We start from the raw sequence: 22,453 nt of genomic DNA, 5'->3' as shown, positions 1-22,453 counted from the left end.
ATACTGATTTCGATTAATGAAAACAGTTGTATGTATGTCTGAAGATGGGACTCAAAATTTCGAAATCGATGACATAATGGGAAAATCGAGAGAGATGTGTGGAAATATCTGGTATGCCATTAACAAAATACAGCTAAAATCCCCAACAAATAATTCTGCAGAAAAAGTATACAAAAAAGAACGGTGCTCTGTTACGTAACAGACGTTGGGGAAATAGACTGAGAAGAAGAAACAAGAAATGTGTTGATTGCAGGGGAAGAGAATGGAAGAAATAAATTTATTCAGTGACTTCTTCATGTGGAGAGAAGCGTGAATTCGCACTGTACGTGCAAGTGTTCCCAATATAGAGCACGGCCTTTGTTGCCAAAGGATGTGAGAAAAAACAATTCGTAACAATTTTGCTGAAGGCTGAGAAAACTGAAGGAAAGCCATAAAGATACTGAATGCATATTATCCGCCACATGACTGTTCGACACTGTACAGTACCAAGAATTATCTCTCATATAAACTATTAAGTCTACATACCTCAGTCTGGTGGATAGATGGCGCGAAGTGAACTGCTACAAGCGAAAAGGTACATTAAATGAGGCATCAAAAAAGTCATCTGTAACAAGAAACACAGCAAATTACGTGCAACACTGAAATCCTCTTGCCAGTTTATGGTTGAGCCTAGGACCCAATTTGAATTTTTTGCTCTCGATGTTATCTGCAAGTCTAACCATGAGGAATGGTTTCTCAGATGGGCGGACGTTTTCCAGTTGTTTTCCAGTATGGGCTGCCGTATGGTGTTTCCATACGATGCCGCAATTAGTGTTTTATATAGTGTAATTCACAATACTGACCCACCAAAGTGAAGAGTATTAACCTAAAAATTAGGAACTACGGGTAATAGTGTTAATGGAAGTAGACGTTTTCAAGGTAGCCACATATGCGATTGCATTACAAAGGGAAACACCCCATCCCACTGTTCAGATAATTAGTGCAAACCAGGAGAAACATTAGAAATTTGTATTGAAAATGACTTGGTTAGTGTGCTCTCAACAGCGGCTCCACAATTTGTGTTGATACTGTCGCCTGTCCCGACTTTATGAATATACTTATTACAATGTTATATGTATTAAAATATTATTTTTAAAACATTCCATCACTTCATGGACATGATTATTATTATGAAATAAACATTAACTCTAGAGTGACAGGTATGTGGCCTTATTGGAGGAAACATTGTACAATTCAGCTGTGGTCGTTCCAGGAAACCATAGGAAACATAGGTCAACATACCTGAGCAGGTTTTAGAACCCCCATTCTTCTCGAAGCAGCTTCATTTCTAAGCCAGTGTATACCCCTAGCATCTTACTCACTATCGTAGTGGCATAGCCACAATTTCATAGTGAAAAATTGTAGCGACAACCAGTATTCTGAGTTTGTAATATTCTACAGCAGTGTCTCCTATTGTGTTAACTAATAGTGTCCACCTGTCATTGTAACAGAATGCAGTGTCTGAAACCAATTGAACTGTGTTCCAGTAAATTTGATAATTAATTGTGTTGTATTAAAAGACAAATGCTAGCCAAACAATTCGTTTTCGATTACACAATACTCATATCTTTTTATTGTAAGTGTAGTGTGCCACAATGAATCACAAGAATATGCCTTACATTTTTCACTTGTTATTTCAAAAAGTAGAGTTTGTTGTCACAGTGGAATTACGAAAGTTCTGAATTTTTCCTTAATAACTGAAGCCTTCTGCAGCGACAGATCTCAAAAGCGAAAATAACACTAGAAGAAATGAATAATGCTCCTTTCCCATAACTGAAGCTGTCAATAAATCAAAGATCTTTAGTACACATACATTGAAATTTTGCTCTTTAGTCCAAAAATCTCACAGGAGGCAAATCATATTCTAAATCCAATGTGAATCATTTCATCTGAAGAACGGAACTTCTGAAGATACACTTTAATTTAAAACTGGAATCATGGTTAATGTGTATGATAGATTTTTAATTTTGCTGTGAAATTTATGTATGTTTGACCTAATGAGATCAATAACACCAAGAACTGTTCACTTCTTTAAAAAAAATCACAGCATTTTAAATAAACATAACCTGAAAGTAGGTAAAAGCAGGCATACAAAAAATGTAATTTGCTTTATATAACCTTCACTAAATTAACTGCTCCACTATCTCCCCAACAAATCGAACAAATCAATTATTAATGTGATGTAGCATTAACTAAAAACTTATACCAGATTATAAAGTCTCTGAAAAGGACTTGTTTAAAAAAGGATCAGGTATTTGTAGTGAATTAGGAAAAATCATTAGATACAGCATCAAGGTGACAGACTGGTGTTACATATTTTGTTACTGAGTATTAAGTCGAATTACTTGTGAAAGAAGATTGATTTTGTCTTTGGTATAAAGGGAAGTTACTTTTCTGGAATACACTCACCTAATTGTAGCATTGTTAAAGACAGGAATGTGGTCGCAAATCCATATATTAGCTTACATTTTTCTTGTAAAGTGTGCTGCAGTAACATTCAATGCATACTTCCTCTTCAAATACTGCATATCATTAATTAAAGGAGTATTACTGTATAAGATTGGCAATGTTGTGGGCGCCAGTGTTTTCATAATGATGTCATAAAATTGTCTGTGTGCAGAAGCATTTATAAGGTGCCTTGGAAACCACAAGAAAAGGGTTTCAACCCTCATATGAGCAGATAATAATACAAAAAAGGCACTGAAAAATGAGTATGACACATATGTTTGTTTTCTGTTGCATTCTTCATTGATGCCTCATGGCGCTCCTTGAAAGAAACATGTATAAGTACGTCTGTGACCCCTTGCACAGGTTGTTTGTGTAATATGGTCCCAGGAAGGAGAAACATGCACACGCACATTTGTCAGAGTACACATTTCACTTTTCAGTGTAGAATGAATTATAAAGATGACACCCTACTACGAACAGGTCATCTTTCCATTTAATATAATCGATGACACCTAATCGTCATGCTTGTGTCGAAGGCACAGATATCAAAGTAACTGGTTGCAAAGAAATCAGTGTTGTTATTTCTGACATTTCAGACCATACATAAACAAACTTGGAGCTGTATTACCCATATAAAAAGAAACCATACGTGGAAAAGGCGTCACTGCGTGGGTGTTGAGCCGGAGTCGTCTTCTGGAAGAAAGAAATGTGGATGGAACTTCTACAGATCTGGATTCGAAATTTGTATTCTGGGTCTCCAGTGTAATAAATGGAACGCCAAGCTGACAATGAAGTCAGAGGCTGAATGAACCTAGACTATAAATAATGAATATTTGTTGATATGTCTTCGTTGAAAAGTATGATGATAACGTAAATGCAATAAAATGTATGATGTTTTTAGATGTCTACTGAAAATGTGTGTTGTCACAGTTCTTCTGTCGATCAGTAAAATAAACGAGCGGGTTAAATCAGGCCTTAAGGCATATGTAAGTATACTATTTTTGTGACTATTACGTTGATGAGAGGAAATTGCTCACGAAATATCAATGAGGTCATGTCGCTTAGCTACATAAACTATTACCTGTGTAACTGCTGTTGTTAATGTACCAGTTAGGTGGATAACTATCTATTACTATCGTTGGCAGTGGATATAGTAAATCGAAAAACACATTAACAGATACAGACATAATGGTGACTCAAGATTTACAGCAGTATCCTGGATAAGGGGGACGCAAATACGTTACAAAGTTACTGACACACTGACAGGGAAACTTTAGAAATAGGGTATGTATGTGTATTCAACTGGGGACCTAGAAACTACAAAGGCTTCGTCCTGCCGTAGCCCTAAGTGGTTCACAATCTCACAACAGACCACAGCAATCCACCCAGGGTTACTGTGCGGTTCGGCCCCCAGTGGACTGCCTCCCCCCCCCTCCCCCCCTCTGGGAACGTCTCATACCAGACGAGTGTAACCCCAAATGGTTGCATGGCAATCATGGGTACACGTATAAGGAGACGGTGCCTGCATGGAAATCGCAGACATAGGGTAACTAAGGCGGAATAAGGGGAACCAGCCCGCATTCGCCGAGGCAGATGGAAAACCACCTTAAAAACCATCCACAGGCGGGTCGTCATACCAGACCTCGACACTAATCCGCTGGGGCCGGCCGCGGTGGTCTCGCGGTTCTAGGCGCGCAGTTCGGAACCGTGCGACTGCTACGGTCGCAGGTTCGAATCCTGCCTCGGGCATGGATGTGTGTGATGTCCTTAGGTTAGTTAGGTTTAAGTAGTTCTAAGTTCTAGGGGACTCATGACCACAGCAGTTGAGTCCCATAGTGCTCAGAGCCATCTGAACTAATCCGCCGGGCGGATTGATGCTGGGGACGGGCACGCCTTCCCGCTCTGGAAGCAGCGTGTTACACCGCGCGGCTAGCTGGGTGGGCAAACAAGTGGTACTTGAAGTCACATGGATCTAAAGAGGATCTGTATTATCCACTAAAACCGGTAAATCCAAATAAAACACAAGTGGCCCATATGCAGTCTTTGTTTCGTTATTGTTTAAGTAGTCAGTTTGCAGACACATCATGTCTTTAATTATCAAATGTCTGCTTGCGTAAGCTCGTCAAAATGAGTTGGGATCAGGATCATGCACCTTATGACCGGCAACTCAATCGACCCCTTCCACATACAAGGGTAGTAATGAATTCAGGTTGCCTAAACTGAAATAAGTTTCGGGACCGCATTGTATTTTTTTAGTACTTATCTTTTACTTTCGGCACGATTACCTTGATATTAACAACAAAAACAACATTGCATACGAAGAGCATTGCAGAGAAAGGACTAGAAGTTATCCCACTATGGCACGAAACAGGAATTTTCCATGGTGTGGTGAAAGGTATTAACTTCTCTAAAAACAACAAAATATGCCAGCTACATGAATCACAGAATAGTTCTGCATTCTTTCCTGCCTGTATTGTACACTAAACACGCAAAATTACTTCAGTACGGTACAGGCGAACACCATTCTGAAAATTAACCCTTATTAGTGTGAAACAAAGTAATGCAAATGAAAGAAAACATGATTGTGACATTGTTTATATATTAAATAAATAATTCAATAGTCACCTGGGACGTAGAGCATGTGGTGTCCAAATAGCATGTGTGTATTTGAATGAATTTGTTTCCAACCTTGTGAAACAAACTTTTGTAAAACCAAAATAAAGAAAATAGAAGAGTCATGTAAATTAAGAGTATCACATTCGTTTAGTATTAATCTGTTTTTTTAACTAGTTTAAGATCGGTGGTCTTCCTTTCCAGTGTACATATTCTATTTTTCACTTACATCTCATGTTTTTAATTAACATCCACTGCCTGGCTTGTTGATGCCTGCTAAAAAGGTTATACACAATCGTCTACTCTCCTTCCAAACCACTTTTCTCATTACTGTGTCATAAAGCTCCAGGATGTTACTTGAAGAACTGCTCATAGTTCCACATTACCGTTACTATTTTACTTCTAAACAAATTCACTCCAAAAGAAAGAATTTGAAAAGGTGACAGCCAGAAGTTACTTGTCACTTGACACACATTGAACTTCATTTTATCTGACATTCACCAGCTTACGTATATGCCTACCTTCATTCTCAATGACCAGACAGCGATCTTTCCTTCACATGTTGTTGCGAGGTTCTTTTGCTTCGTAACACGTTGAGGTATGTAGTTAATAATCATTCAGTGTCATGTATGTGTGTGAAAAGACAGGAGTGTGGTTTTGAGATTACCTCCTTTTTTAATCGACGTTTAAGTATTAACACTTAACATTTGTTGCTTATCAGTGAATATTTATACATGTGTGCACTCCTTTCTTCAGGTACAGTGTTAATATCTTCAAATCAATAAATCTTATGTTTGAATGTGTATAGACATGGCTGCAGTCTAGTTTTCTGATTAATGTGCATCAAACATTTATTTCCTGCTTTCTCTTTCTGTTCGTAGAATCAAATCCGTTGAATTTTGAGCTAAATGTTACTCTGACCACACAACGGTTAAATGTGATTTCCTTATGAAGAGTATGTGTGTTGGTTTGAGAAACCCATACTCAACAAACACATGATCAGAAAAAACTAAAATTTTATATGCTAGCAATAAAATTGTCTACATCAGTGTCACCTTATCTGGTATTAATGTAATATTGGAAGATGGATTAGCAGGAAGGGGTTGTACTTGAGATGGGCAAGGACAAAGGGAAAAAGCGTATGTGTCCAGCGTAAGGAATAATTTTGATCTGGAGAAAAGCTGGAGTTTAGCTTGATTTTTATCATCAGTTCATTGTACACGGAGCACAAGCTAGGGTTGGACAAGGATTTGAAAGAGAACCAACTAGAACTGTTTCGGAAAATACCAGTGACCTGACGTATTCTCTTCCTTATTTCAGTGTGAACACTCTTTTCCTTCCTCTATGGAATATCAAATAATTACTTTATAAAAGGACTTGGGTGTGTTCGAGAAACAGAATACAAATGTGGTTTCGTTTCAAAATCAGTGCCATAATTTATTTAAAAAAATAAAAGCCTTGTACAAATTTCGACAATAAATTAAGAAATTTCTGTCCATCAGTAATTACAAAATGTTTGAAAAAATTAAAGAACGCAATTGAATTATACATGAAATTAAAATCTAAATTAATCCAAAGAAGGTAAAGAAAGAGGCTGTTATTCAATAAAAGTATCTTCGAAATATTACGTAAAATTCAACCAAACAAAGTAATTATAGAACTGATATACATGCTAATTTACAAGGCAAAACGAAAACGTAACATCAATCACACGCTTGTTTTTACAAAACGAGAAAAAAACGCACTTTCTCCAAACACCCAAACAAAACGAACAGACTGTACAGAAAACGTATCGATCAATAAATAAACATCACAACCATACACTTTCTTAATGCTTATGTCGTATACAGCTTCTGTAGAATGGTTTCTTTGTTTGTAAACTAAAATACGAGTATTTTTCTTAACATCCGAAGGCGTAGTATTTTTAACAGTAACCGCTTTCGGAAAAGAGTAAAACGAAAACACAACGAAAACTTATTTTTTTAACAAACAACTTAATAAATATCACAAACATATAAGACGTGTACTTGTTTTTTTTTTTTTCCTCGTTGGGAGAACACTGTTTCCTTAACTAACGTTGAACGAGTAAAATATACGAAGCAAGAGCTACTCTACTACACATATTAATACTTGTTTTTTTTTTGTTTGTTCAGGTTGAGCACTAACTACGGCAACTGGATAGTACTTTGATGCTACGGTGATTGCGGGAGAGGAAGGGAGGGGGAGGTGAGAGGGAGAGGGCATCATGGTTGGGAGGAGCAGTAGGAGAAGCAAGTAGACCATGTTATGAACTAGGAGGAAATTATTTTTTGTCATGAGGACCTCATGTCTCTGAAAAGGACGTACGCGGTTTACCTGGATACGGCGGCAGTTTCAGGAACCGGAAGGCGTGTTTGACGAGACAGCGAAAGGGGGAGAGGTGTGGGAGGGGAGGGGTCTCTCCACGTTGCTCAGCGTTCAGCTGAACCATCTCGCTCCCGCCTGGCGTCTCAATGGAGACATAACTCCTATTGGGGATCAGGCTTCCAGCTTGTTAGCGAGGGAAATACACGCGTACGCAAAGTTTACGCGTGTGGGAAGACGCACGTCTCGACGTCAACACCGGCGCCGGTCCCTCTCGCTGTAGATGCGAGTGAGAACAGGTAGTGCCAACCTTAACGCAACAATAGTCCCTGCTGGTCCTCCTCCCTCTTTCTATAGCGGGACAGGCTGGTGGAAACCGTTGACCAGAAAGAGGAGACTCTGCAGCTATCACGAGCAAGGCCGTCCGTCCGCCACGTTCCACGCTAAAAAAGGTGGTTCGAGCGAAGCCAATTCGTTCCTTACGAGGGTCGAAGCCCGTACCATTAAGGTGGCCTGCATGCATTTGCGATTCCACCACCGACAGAGACAGGACTTTCTTGCGTCTTCTGTCGCTTCGGAGACCACTAGTTTTTTTCTGATGTCTGCGACCTTGGAATATTACTGACCAAATAGGCAAACCGGAATCTCCCGTTCGCTGCAAAAGGAATTTTCTTTCTTTGCTACTTCCAACAGTCTTGCGGAAAAATGAGAAACATGCCTTCGTTTGAGGAGACACTTCGATGTTCACCAATTCTCGCATGTACCAAAACGTTTCGCTCTACGGCCACATCATCCGCGGAAAACGGGAATCCCGTACAATACATACAATCAAGAAGACAATGCTCACAGAAATGTCTCTATCGCGATGGTGATATCAGAGCCAAAGTATGAACATTACTCGATCTTATATACAGAAAAAAGTCTCTTCCTCACAGGTCCTCTAGATCGGAAAATTTGAAAATTTTGAGACGTGGTTTGGCTCGGACATGCCACAGCACCCCATGTACACAAACTGTCCTGCTATTTAGAGCAGTGGCAGAAGTTACTATACTCAGTCACATCCAATCTTTACGTCAAAGTTACACATTTATCAGCCATTTTAGATCAAATGAAAGACTTTAAGCTAGGTTCCCAGAACTTTAATGAACAGTAGAGAGATAGCTCATCGAACTCACTTCCCCACTTCAAGGAAAAGTTCATCAGGCAGTTACCACGAAATTCGGTGGAACGGTTACGATTTTAAAGCTTTGCAAAGTGCTTAGACCGTAGAAAAAGTTTTAGTCTGCAGGTACAAGCAATGTCAGAATCAACAGTTAACGTTGTCATTCGAGAGCAAATGTTCGCAGCTGTCTCAACAGTTTTTTTAATCAGTTCAAGTCTTAAGCCAACCGGAAACGACTGAAATCCTTACTGCCTTCCAGATAACAATGTAAGACACACCTTAACTAATATTGATGGATTAATAGCTAACAGTATATACTTCGCTACAACACATGCAGTATGCATTACATTCTTACACAGTAATGGCTAATAATTAGCTGAATCTTTTGTGCTCACAAGTGTGAAGGAGAGGAAAGATACATTCTACAACATTTCTACACTTGTGAGTTCTCTTCTAAGTACACATCTCCGGCTTCGAAACTGAGCGCTTATTGTCCACGCTTCGTACTGTGAAATCAAGTAACCTGAAAACACTTTGAACTTTTTTTCCACAGTTCCGCTTCGCTATAAGTGTGTCCACGGCACGGGAAACTGAACTCGGAAGCTCGAACAGTGGAAAAAAATGCAGAACGTCGTTTTGAAAGAACGTTCTACTCGAAGCACAGCACAAAAAGGGCTAAAATGTCCGGCTTTGAACATTGGTATACAGTGGAATAGTAGTCCTATGATACAAGTAGGGAGGTACTCGGAGGTACCTGTAACAGGCGGTAACAGAAACAAAGCGAGGCACCTGACGCACGTGCACACCACGTGGCGGGGTTCGTGTCGCCTTTGCACTCGTCCCTGCGTTCCACTCACAGTCGGCGTCTTCTGGGGGTTCCCCGGCGACGCCGGCGTGGTCGTTGCGAAGTCGGCGCAGGTGGAGGTCGGCAGTGGTGGCTGGCGGTCGTGAATGTGTGTGTGTGGCGGCGCTGGCGCTTCGTACGCAGCAACCACACACGCACACGCATGCTCACGCACTCGTAAACGCACGCATGCAAGCGAGTCAGCGAGCGTACCCTACCTGTGAACGAGAAACGAGGCATGTCACATTTCTGTATATTTGAACGAAGTGAATTCTGCAGGCTGAAAAAAAGATATCAGTGGACAGGTTTGAGCGTGTGTTGCGTAAATCTCTCTCTGTACAAGCAGCGCAGAATTTGAGTAGAGACAAAAGCTTTCCACCTTCTTCAGTATCGCCTCTTGACGATATGCCAAACTTGGAAAGCTCGAGTCTGTACTCACACTCAGTGCTTTTAAGTTATACAAAATTCTGAGTTTTGTAATTATTCAAAATTATTTACTACCACAAGGATCAGTGCTGTTACCATTCCTTCATGCGCAAGAAAAGAAACCGCTGTTGACAGACGTAACTGAACGTCCGTGACAACACACAACGTTTTTCTGAACCAGGACCCGAAGAGGGTCATGCAGGCATCACGTTTCGTTGACATGGTGGCTGGAGGGATGACCTGAAGGAGGGGCTGGGCACGGTTTTAAGGAACCAACTGGCTTTCATCTCGATGAATGATGGTGACTGACGACAGTCGATTCTATGTGGGAGGACGTGCACCAGGTATGCGAGAAGCTCGAGAAAATAGAAAGCATGGGGTTGAATGAATTGCAGCAGAATGATGCGTGGAGCAGTGATGAAGGTACGGCTGCTACATAGGGTCTGCTGAAAAGCTTTCGGGATTCCTAGGTATGAAAGAAAGGAAGGAGGATTAGGGTTTAATGGCATTGTGTATGACTCTACAGCTGGAACTCGGTAAGGGTGCGGATGGTATTAAATGTGTGTTGGTCCAAAGGAACCATTGTGTGTTTTTCTATTGATGGATTAGACAAAGTACAAAAAATATACTTTTGGATTGCAGGACTGAGGTTTGAGCTACTCCGCTTCAAAATTTTAGCCCAGTCTGAACCACTGCACTAACTTCTTTCTTAATTGTGTGTAAATCACGAGCTAATGATTAGGAATGAAAAAAAGTGGGCTATGATGGAGACGAGGAATTGGAACACCTTACATACAGAATGATCGGCAGGAAATGATGCCTGAGTGAGTAAGGATGGGAAAAGCTCATATGGACATACGGCTAGAAATGTGTTCCAATGCAGGTGCACTTACTTGAAGGGCCGGCCGAAGTGGCCGCGCGGTTCTGGCGCTGCAGTCTAGAACCGCGAGACCGCTACGGTCGCAGGTTCGAATCCTGCGTCCGGCATGGATGTGTGTGATGTCCTTAGGTTAGTTAGGTTTAACTAGTTCTAAGTTCTAGGGGACTAATGACCTCAGCAGTTGAGTCCCATAGTGCTCAGAGCCATTTTACTTGAAGGTGGAGATAAGATCTTAGACAGTGAAAGTGTCATTGAAAGCACACATGAGAACACTTAAGAATATTCTATACATACAAGTGCTTCAGTGACAGGGTTGCAGCTAATGGTCGGTACCGGATCAGCCTGAACGTATATCCAATGCCAATTTTCAGCCAATCTAACTGTAAATATGTTTGTGGTTATGAAGCTTCCTGGCAGATTAAAACTGTGTGCTGGAACTTGGGATCATTGCCTTTCGCGGGCAAGTTCTGTGAGGACGAGGCGTGAGTCGTGTTCGGGTAGCTCTGATGGTAGAGCACTTGTCTGCGAAAGTCAAACGTCCCGACTTCGGGTCTCGCCTCGGCACACAGTTTTAATCTGGCAGGAAGCTTCATATCAACGCATACTCCGCTGCAGAGTGAAAATCTGATTAAGTTAGTGGTTAGTCCGGATTATTTTAGTGTGTTCATAAGTGTGATAGATGAGATGGTGAGCAGAGTCGTGGCGTCATGATTTCAACTTTTCGACGAGTTTCTGCTTCTGTTGAAGCAATATCGCCTGAAGATCACGAGTAGGAAATTCATCGAAACGTTGGGAATACACGACGTCAGGACTCGGCTGATAACCGTAGAAAATTTCATCATTGAAATTCGCGGAGAAAGAGGACATCCCCATGTTGTGTGGTATTCTAAAATAAAGCGCATGCGCTGACAGAGGGAAAGAGAACGCTGGCAACGTGCCGTTCGTTGTGAAGACGCCTGTGAAAGGCCAGGTGGGGTCGTACAGTCCACGATCGACAGCGGTAAATGAATCACCGGAGCGCAGGCATAGCCGTTTAATTGGGCGGTCCGGTCGGACAGGAAACGGACGTTTTATAATTTTAAACGACGCGCCGGACGGCCGAGTTATTGCCCGGCAATTACCCGAGGTAACGACCAGGTGTCGCCAGAGCAGCCTACCAGGAAGACCTGCCTAGCATTGCGATAGGCGCCAAGAGCGGCGGGCGGTCAGAAAATTCGAGGCTCGGTTGTGGTCTGGCGACTTCAGTGGTCGACTGCGGAGTACTAAATAAAATTCGGCAAGGTGGAGGGGTAAAACACATGCGGCGAAAAGTTATCTACAACTTGTACAGAATATAACTGCAGTTATACGACACTCGCTGAATATGGAAGACAAGCAGTGCTTGACAAGGGAGTGAACCGGAGTTGTAGCCTCTCCTCGATTGTTGTTAATTCTGTACATTGAGCAGTCAGTATAGGTAGACAAGAACGGAATTAAAATTCACAGTAAAGAAATAAAAACTTCGCGGTTTGGAGTTGAAACTGTAACTTCGTCAGAGTTGGCAAACGACTTGGAAGAGCAGTTAAACGGACTGGAAAGTCACTTTAAAAAAAGGTTAAAAGGTGCATATCAACAGTAGTAAAACAAGGTGAGGTGATAAAGAGACCAGGAAACGAGACACTAAAAGTAGGCGATGACTTTTGCTATACGGATATTAAAATGACGATGGCCACAGCAGAAATGATGTAAAATTCATATATTTATTTACTTTTAAGAAGAGAAAGGCCAATGATCTCTTGAATGCAGGTGCACATCAGGCTAAAACTGTCACGGGAATAGGCGATATCCCGCGAGTAATAAGGATAAGCAGAATGTGTGTACGTTGAGAATTTGACGAGAGGGTTGCAGTTGCGATGACCACTCTGTCCGGCTGGCTCAGTTGTCAGAGCATCTGCATAGTAAGTGGGAGACCAGAGTTCGAATCCCGGTTCGGCATAAACTTTCAGATTTCCTCATTGATTTTAATTAATGCCTACTCACAGCCAACGTCTGTAATTCCTTTGTCTAGTAAGAAAAGGATTTTCGAATACGATGAATTTGTTAATATCGTGTGTAAATACAACTGTTATAAAATCTTTCATGAAGATATTCGTTTACAGGATAGTCTTGTACGGGAGTGCAACGTGGTCCCTAAGCTGTTACACAATAAGAGATTAGATGCGTAGATCGAAGAACTGATGAGGTACTCGCTCGTGGGGAAGAAACTGTGGCCTTCAAGAGGGTATCGGTTCATTGGATACTTCCTGGTGCATCAAGGAGCCGTCACTTCCTTAAAAGAGGGACGTGTGGGGCTAGAAAGGCACTATGTACATTGGATTAGGATACCAGAATCCAAGACTGCAAGAGGAACTGATACTGATACAGTTGAAAATGTCTACAATAAACAATGTTAGAAGAGAAAGATGTCAGGGAGAGATGTTATTTTAAATAACTAATTGTTTGTGGCGATTCTTAATTCCATGTTATAATAAAGAAATTAACCAGCACCAGCTTGGTCTGCATTTTTTAAATAAAGCACAGTGAGTTTCAATGTTTATCCTCAGTACTCTGAGAATATATTTGTTTTAAAGGTAGGTGTGTGTGTGTGTGTGTGTGTGTGTGTGTGTGTGCGCGCGCGCTTTTTTTGTGCCGCAGTCGTCATTCAGGTCTGCTGTGACAAAAATGGTGTAGTGCTGCTACCGTCAACAGAACTGCTGTCAGTTACGGCGGTGGAAACTGGAGCACACTAACGGCAAAAGTTGCACTGTATGAAGATGGGCACAGAATCCGGAACACAATGTTATTAAGAAAGTCAGGCTGCAGGAATTGTTCCTGGTTTACGACTTTTTGTTCTGATAGAAGTTACAGGTGAAGCTTACGGATTGTGAACAAGATACTTGTCCCGGCTTGTTTACTAAAAGAGGTCGTTTTGTGTACCTATTGGCCTTTTACTATGTGTGCGCCATCTCGGTGGGGCTTCAGCAAGCCCCTTCAAACGGGAGAGTCTGGAGGCGGTCCACTCACCTGCTAGTGCACGCCGCCCCACGCCGCCTCGCCCCACCGCTCCTAGTTGTTGTCGCCGCCTCCACCCGCCGCCCCCGCCTGCTGCTGCTGCTGTTGCTGCTGCTGAGCCGCCGCCGCCGCAGCCGCCGCCGCTGCCGCCTTCTGCGCCTGCGCCTGCTTCTCTTGCTCGTTCAGCTCCTTGATGGCCTGTATCTCCTTTTTGAGCTTCATGCGCCTGTTTTGGAACCAGATCTTGATCTGGCGCTCCGTCAGACAGAGCGCGTGCGCCATCTCGATGCGCCTCCGCCGCGTCAGGTAGTGGTTCGTGTGGAACTCCTTCTCCAGTTCCAGCGTCTGGTAGCGTGTGTATGTCTGCCGGCCTCTTCGGCGCAACCCGTTGGCGCCTGTGAACACAGAAACGTACGTAGGGATTAGCGGGTGAATTTAGAGTTCCTCGCTTAATCGTGCGTCGAAGTCTCCAACGACACAACGTGCAAACAGATAAACTCCTTTACTTAGACACTTCTTAACAAAGAAGTTGGCTAACCTAACGGGCCTTCATTAAATTTGACCATTAAATACTAACTCCTCCGCCGTACATGATCATGCACTCACGCTAAGCTAATGAGAATTGGCATCACGACCATTGCATAGAAAAATCTCTCTCCATTTTCTTGATGTAGAATGGTTTCATTATGAGAATTTCTTAATGACTACTCGATAAAAAACTATTTCTTAGTCAAGGAAAGATACGTTAAGGAAACAGAAATACGGAGATACTGCCTGTTCTGATAACTCAGAAATTTGTGACCACGAAACGTATAAACAACGGACTTCTCTTGAAAGTAAAGTTTTTAACAAAGAAAAGCACTAAAAAATTAGTTAACATAAACTCTAAGAAGAAAATTTCGCTTCAACAGAAGCACTATACTATATGCATACATGTAGTGTGGAGTAAATTTTAATACCAGAGAGAAGTCATTTCCTAAGAGCGTTATCACTGTATTTTGCTATAGTGTATATGCAATAACACTAAAATTGCAAATAGTGTTCACGACAAGGTAAGTGGTTAACACACAGTATTCCACACTTATTAGGGTGGAAAACTACAAGTAAATCTATATTAGTTCTTTACCTTCATTTCATCATCGACGCACAGTATGGTTATTTCATAGGACAATTTCATTTTACAGACGTTTATTTGGCATATTAAATACGTCAATTATGTCACCTTACTGGAAAAATACAGCAAGCATCTGTATGATGTAACAACAAGTGTTGCTTCTCACTTTTTTCCGACGCATTCATCGTCGTTGCGGGCAGTGTCCATCAATTACTTCTATAAGTATTTACAGACAACGGTGTATCCTTAGATTATTTGCAAATGATTTGCTACAGAAGTGTCGTCTCTGATCAGTGTTAAATGGTGTAAAACTATTTTGGGCATTAGGCCTCGTAAGTTTGTCACAGTAATACCAATAATAAATAAAACTGACGCTTTGAGCGTCTAAGCAGCTGGCATTTTCAAGGAGGCGAAACTGCCACAAAATGCAGTACCATCATCCTGAAGATAACAGCTGCAAAGATTGTAAGTAAAAACGCGGTTTTTGGTCGTGGTTGAATGAAGGCGACATTTTTCTACTTAAGCCTGTCTGTGAATATATAAACAGTTCTGGCGTAAATAAACTACTTTCCAGGGTTTACCGTAAGCAAACTCCATCAGTCGGAAAAAGGCAGCGAAAGACATTCTCTGAGCAACCGTTCGTGGTAGTTTGAGTAAAAATGTTTCTCTTTGAGATCATTTACAAACAGTAACATTTTCATTGCAATTAGCCATCGCAATCGGCAGTACAGATTTCCTTATTTTCATGCCTATGACGCCTTGCTCTGGGTAAACACAGTAAAATGGCTTTTTTAAGCCGATACTAGTTGTTCTAATAAATTCTACAGCTTTATTCAACTACAAACCAAATCGATGTTTCTACCGTCCTCGCAGCTATCAGCTTCAAACCATTGCAGTTTTGCGGCCGTTTAGTCACCTTGAAGAGGACCGCTACGTAGACGGTAGCAACGTCAGTTTTGTTTACGGGTTGTTTTTAGATTTCTTTCAACCATACACACAACAGACGTTTCTACTGTCTCTGCAGCTATGATCTTCAGCTTTTAAATGGTAAAAGGTTTGTAGTAATTTCACCGTCCTGAAGAGGACGGATACAAAGATGGTCGAAACGTCGATTCTGCTTACGGCTGTTTTTGGTGTTAGAAAATGAGACGGCCTAGCACCCAAAGTGATGTAATTAAGAAAGACGTTTTGAGCTCCTCTGCTGACGACACTCGCTCAGTATAAAGTGTAATTTTGCGGCAGTCTTTCTGTAGCGTGGGTGAGACAAGCGATGTAGACGGGTGAAAGAAATCTCTATAGAGAGGTCTCGTAGCGCCCGGCGCGTATACTGCGCACAGTAAGCTACGGCGGGCCTTGACAAGGCCGTAAGATAAGCTTCCAACACTGGCGCGCGCTTACGCACTCGCACAGTGGAGTGTGGAGTTTACGACGCGGCGGCGGCAGCGGCGAGCACGTGTCGTGTCTGGCGCCTATTTGCCGGCGAGCAGCGGCCGGCCGGCTGGAGGAATTATGTGAAGGATTCCGGAGCGGGGCTCTACGTCATCTGGATGGCCGGCGTGGAACAACAGCTGCCCGGGTAGAACAAGGGAGGCAGTTACACGGTATACGACTGCACGTCTCTGGAGCGGCAACGAGTCCACACGTAATGAGTTATGAGAGATACCGTTCTTAGTGCTCTTCGCTTCGTAATGATTCTCATGCTCAGCGAAGGGACACGTCTTCCATCGCGTCGTCTCGTTTATTTAGACGTGGGTTGAGACAGTATTCGCTCGTATCTCGATGATCTTTTCTTAGGAGCGGATATGTTTGTCGACTGTTTTAGGAATGTACGGTCTCTGACATTTTAACAGTAAACAACACTGTAATTTAGTACGCCTCTCTTGTAGCGTGTGCCACTGCAGTTGATGAACATCACCGTGGCGTTTTCACACTTACTAAATGAACCTGTAACGTACTGCCCTTCTTTGGATCTTTTCTATTTCCCCGCCAGTCCTGCCTGATACCGATTCCATACCAACGAGCAATGTTGGTCGAATAAGGCTTTTTATGAGCCACCTCCTTTGAGGGCGAACTACACCTTCCGAGGAATCTTCCAATGAATCTCAGGTCTGTTATCTCCCGTATCTGCGATTAGTTTTATGTGATCGTTCCACTTTAAATCGCTCCTTGCGCTTAGTTACAAATATTTATGGTCCCGGTGGAGGTTTGACTCCTCCTTCGGGCGTGTGTGGGGGCGTGTGTGTGTGTGTGTGTGTGTGTGTGTGTGTGTGTGTGTGTGTGTGTCCTCAGGATAATTTAGGTTAAGTTGTGTAAGCTTAGGGACTGATGATCTTAGCAGTTAAGTCCCATAAGATTTCACACACATTTTGAACAAATATTTAATACATGTGAGTGGTCATTGTTCGGCAGTCGTTTAATCATACAATGGCGGGTCATTCGGCCTTTTTATATGCGTTTGGTTGCATTTGGTTTTATTCTGAGGGTTAATCACCAATCAGCACCAAGCGACGATTCTCTGAGGCCTTCCTGCATTCGCCACAAAATTCTGGAGTCGTGTCTTTTCTGTATACAGCAGCGTCGTTCGGGAAACACTCGTGGAACTTCCGATGTTAGGACCGGTGCACATACTTATTTGAAAATAGTGTAGAGAGCTTTGTTGGGACGTGGATATGTTCGTAAATATCTCCCTCTACAAGAAAGTAGAAAATGTAGTGTTAACATGGTTTAACATATACGCTATATTTTAAAGAAAGGTGACAGCCACCTTTGAAACACGCTGAGGCTCTTGTCCATCCAGTAGATGGGATTGCTTGTGGGGGAAGGTATCATTAAGCACTCCGTCATCAGGCCACAAGTGGCCCATCGGGACCATCCGACCGCCGTGTCATCCTCACTGAGGATGCGGATAGGAGGGGCGTGTGGTCAGCACACCGCTCTCCCAGTCGTTATGATGGTTTTCTTTGACCGGAGCCGCTACTTTTTGGTCGAGTAGCTCCTCAATTGGCATCACGAGGCTGAGTGCACCCCGAAAAATGGCAACAGCACATGGCGGTCCGGATGGTCACCCATCCAAGTGCCGGCCACGCCCGACAGCGCTTAACTTCGGTGATCTGACGGGAAAGGAATCATTACTGTCATTATATGTATGTATATCCATTTTTGTTGTTATACATATTTTTCGTCGTCTTTCAAAGTGGGCAACATCGGTCTTTCTAGAATTGGACTGTGAGTGGGAATAGTGGCTGTCAGTTAAGAGTACTTGGGAGAGGATCATAAGTCCCGGCATTTCACGACTATCGAGGGAAACCATTCGAACTTCGTAGGCAGTGGGGGGGGATGGGAAACTTGTTAATTTATTTGTGCGGAAATTTTATTCATTGATACGCACAAGAGTGGACGTGTGCATATGTGTGTTTATGTATGTGGTGGTTGCATGTGTGTGCGTTGTATTTCTGTGAACACGCCAGTCGAGACAGGGAGTGAAATAGTTCAGCTACTGGCTTGTGGCGAGTGTCGATGCGCGTCCAGAGCGATGGCAGCGTGATGGCCCGTCCCCCCAGCCAACGTTTAGCCGAGAGCCGTCGCTGCGTCCTAATGGGAGAGGCTTTGATTGGCCGCCGCACCCGGCCGGCCGACAGGTTCTGCCGGATGTTTGGAATTTCTCAGCAGCCGCTGCCTACAGCGCCGCTTCCATATCTCATCTCACCCGCCACAGCTGGCCCCACTCCTCAGACCAGCCAGGTGTTGACGCGGCAGAGTTCAGTTTACTATTGGGAGTCGGACTTCGCTGATGTCACTTTTATAGTTCTCGGTAAATTCAGGAATAGCGCAGCTCAAAATGTCGCAAGTGTGCTAATAATATATTTCAAGCACTTGATACCCCCAGAGCTCGTAAATATAAAGTCACTATCCAACGCCAAAAGCTGCTGGTAAAAGTTTCTCTATTGCACACAAAGTTTCGATCCGGAGACCATCGCCAGATAACTTAAAATATTCACGACAGCTTACGAGATCGTGTCAAATCAGACACCAAATGATGCAAAATCCAATATTTCAGAACAGTGACGAATCATGTTATTCGAGGCCTTTGGTTCTGTAAGCACTTACATGCTGTTTTAATTATTTTACACCTGATAGGATTCTATGGACCGTAACTGGTTGTATCACAAAGGAATTTTTATCATCAGCTCTTGGCGGTGGATCGTGATGCTAATAACACTACAAATACACTGATAGAGAAAACCGCAAAATTAAAAAAACTATTAATGTGATGAAATTTCGGGAATACGTTTGTATAGGCAACATATTTAAGTGATTAATATGCAAGATCACAGGTTAACGTAAGCGCGATATAAGCCATTGCAAATGTGAAATGTTGGTACATTAATAACCGGTGTAAGCGCCAGAACGTTGAATGCAAGCATGCAAACGTGCATCCATTGTGTGGTACAGGTTGCGAATGTCAATTTATGGGATGGAGTCCCACGCCTATTGAACTTCGTCGGTCAATAGAGAAACGCGTAATGCTGTTTGTAAATAACGCTTGAGTTATTCGATGTTAACCCGTATGTGCTCGATTGGACACAGATCTGGTGATCGAGCAGACTAAGGCAACACGTGGACACTCTGTAGGATGTTGGGCAACAGCAGTGGTATGTGGTCAAGCGTTATCCATTTGGAAAACACGTCATGCATGTCGCGCAACAGGCCGAGTCACCAGACTGACGTACGAATCTGTAGTTATGGTGCGTGGGACAGTCACGAGGTGGCTCCTACTGTCAGACGAAATCGCACCCCTGACCATAACTCCAAGTGTAGGTTCAGTGCGTCCAGCACACACAGGTTGGTTGCAGGTCCTCTACTGGTCCACTTCTAAGCAACACACGGCCATCGCTGGCATCAAGCCGAACCGGCTTTCGTCGGAAAAAACAAACCTCCAATCTGCCCTCCAATGAGCTTTCCCTTGACACCACTCAAGTCTACTGACTGTGGTTTGGGGTCAGTGGAATTCACGCTTGATTCGGTGCTGTCCTTGACGTGTAACATTTCCATGTGTCACTGTGGCCCTAATTGCTGCTCAGATTGCTCCAGAGGCGTACGCCGAAGACGATGGTCTTCTCTCTCGGTAGTGTCATGTGCCGGTCCGGAGCCAGGTCGTCTTGTGACCTTACATACTGGTGAACACCTCTGACAGCAGTCACGTACAATGGCTTCATTGCTGCGAAGTCTTTCTGCAATATCGCAGAACAACATGCAGCTTCTCGCAGCCCTATTGGACGACCTCGTACGAACTCAGCGAGGTGTTGATAATGGCGTTTGTCGCCTTAAAGGCATCCTTGATTAACACTAACTCATCACGTCTAATCACAAAGATAAGTGAAGCTTATTAACATTAAAGAAGCAAACATGATTTGTTTCCTCTTACTGGATCCGCTCTTATGCGACTGGCGAGAAATTTCAATAGGTGCCTCTTTGGTTTCGCGGTTTTTCTTTTGTGTCAGAGTATATTGGAAGAAATGTGATTCGTGCATAGTGACTATCTCGAAAAGTAAAGGCATCGCTGTCGTACTACTGACAAGGGAACCTCCCCATCGCACCTCCCTCAGATTTAGTTATAATTTGGCACAGTGGATAGGCCTTGAAAAACTGAACACAGATCAAGCGAGAAAACAGGAAGAAGTTGCGTGGAACTGTGAAAAAATAAGCAAAATATATAAACTGAGTAGTCCATGGGCAACATAGGCAACATCAAGGACAATGTGAGTACGCTAACGCCGCGGTCCCGTGGTTAGCGTGAGCAGCTGCGGAGCGAGAGGTCCTTGGTTCAAATCTTCCCTAAAGCGAAAAGTTTACTGACTTTATCTCTGCACAGTTATGATCTGTCCGTTCGTTCATGGACGTCTCTGTTCACTGTAATAAGTTTAGTGTCTGTGTTTTGAGACCGCACCGCAAAACCGTGCGATTAGTAGACGAAAGGACGTGCCTCACCAATGGGAACCGAAAACATTTGATCCAGGAAAACACGTCTGATATATTCTATTCGACACTGGTGACGGCATGTGCGTCACATCACAGGAATATGTTGTCGACCCACCTAACCTGCACACTTGGCGTATCGGTAAAAAGATTCTTCTACCTTGCCCGCTTTAGGTTTTCTTATGGATGTGATAATCACTCCCAAAAAAGTGATGAAAACATACGAGTGTGTCACATAAACTCCAACAAATGAAAGCAACAGTTTGAGTCGCACAGTTTTCTCTGTGCGCTGTCAAAACATTTGTTTTTAACGTTTTCAAATTTTTCCGTGTGTAGACCGTCAAATCCTGCATATGTCCAAGCAAATCTGAACATGTCCTGGAATTTTGGAGAGCGAAGTTGATTATGTGTGAGTGCCTGAACTTTAATAATTGTCTGAAAAAAAAAATTAAACTATTGACTCGAGGGAAGACTTGAACCCAGGACTTCTCGTCCCACAGCTGCTCGCGCTAACCACGGGACCACGGCGCTCCTAAGCTCAGGTCTCCTTTGATGTGGCATATCTTGCACATGGACTACTCAGTTTGTATATTTTGCTTATTTTTTTCATAGTTCCACATAACTTCTTCCTGTTTTCTCGATTCATCTGTATTCAGTTTTTCAAGGCCTATCCACTGTGCCAACTTAAAACTAAATCTGAGGGGGGTGCGATGGGAAGGTTCCCTTGTGAGAATCCAGTGGAGCAAAGTCCGCTCCAAGCGCGCTCCTGCGTTCTTAAGAGTGGCGCGGAACGTTACAAGGTTTCCCGCCGCAGGTGAGTCCGCGGACAAGCGGACCGCGACCCGGGAACCCGCACAGTAGCCGCGCTGGCTGCTGCGCCGTCCGAGGTCTTGTTCGCGTTGCCGGAGTCCCGGGATCGTAAACCAGCGCCGGCGGAGCTGGCCGGTGCGCGGTACACGGCCGACGGCGCTCCGGTATTCCATTAGGGGCGCCGTACACAGATGCCGACTCGATAGTCCCGCCGTTTCAGGTGGGCGCTACGAGTTAATCAGCCCGCGCTCTCCAGCGTCCTCACCAGCGGACTCGCTTTCGGGAGGACGTTTGTTCAAATCCGCGTCTAGCCATCCAAAGTTTTCGCAGTTTACCTTAATAACTTAAGGGGAAGATGTAAAAAGTTGTATTTGAAATAGACGGCGTAGATTTGTTTCGCCATCCTTCCCCAAGGTAAACTTGTACTCCGTCTGTAATGACCTGGTCGTCGACGCGACGTTAAATATTAACCTTGTGTTGCGTTATTTTTTGCTCTGAGCTGGGTGGAAGTCCTTTGGAGACGCTCTTCTGACACCATTTTATGCTGATAAGAATAGCTGTCGGTGGATAAATGTTTCTCAAAGTTTTTCCCTGTCACATTTATTTGCAAACTCAAATTTTCACCTGTCTTACTAGTAGGGTGTGGTATTTTCGTGTGTAGTTGGCCAAATTATGTCAGAGCAACCTCGAAGCTCGTGTTCATGTTTCTGCTTAGAAACATCAGTAGCTATCATGCTTCCGCTAGATTTGTTTTTCCGTCATCAGTCT

General features: G+C 43.2%; 2 protein-coding genes across 2 annotated transcripts in view; one reads left to right on the top strand and one right to left on the bottom strand.

Moving 5' to 3' along the window:
* Positions 1–9,556, top strand: part of LOC126214922 (NFX1-type zinc finger-containing protein 1 homolog) — a 57,002-nt gene extending 47,446 nt beyond the window's left edge. The window contains exon 3 of the mRNA XM_049941562.1: positions 9,465–9,556. Within this exon, the coding sequence (XP_049797519.1) occupies positions 9,465–9,556 (92 nt within the window). The remainder of the gene's footprint in view (positions 1–9,464) is intronic.
* Positions 6,752–22,453, bottom strand: part of LOC126215070 (homeotic protein ultrabithorax-like) — a 976,291-nt gene continuing 960,589 nt past the window's right edge. The window contains exons 3-4 of the mRNA XM_049941718.1: positions 13,798–14,180; positions 6,752–9,667 (exon numbers count right to left, since the gene is read on the bottom strand). Of these exons, the coding sequence (XP_049797675.1) occupies positions 13,840–14,180 (341 nt within the window). The 3' untranslated portion in view covers positions 6,752–9,667; positions 13,798–13,839. The remainder of the gene's footprint in view (positions 9,668–13,797; positions 14,181–22,453) is intronic.

The sequence above is a fragment of the Schistocerca nitens genome, chromosome 12 (assembly GCF_023898315.1).
Source record: "Schistocerca nitens isolate TAMUIC-IGC-003100 chromosome 12, iqSchNite1.1, whole genome shotgun sequence".
NCBI lineage: Eukaryota > Metazoa > Arthropoda > Insecta > Orthoptera > Acrididae > Schistocerca > Schistocerca nitens.
This window is presented reverse-complemented; position numbering and strand designations above follow the sequence as displayed.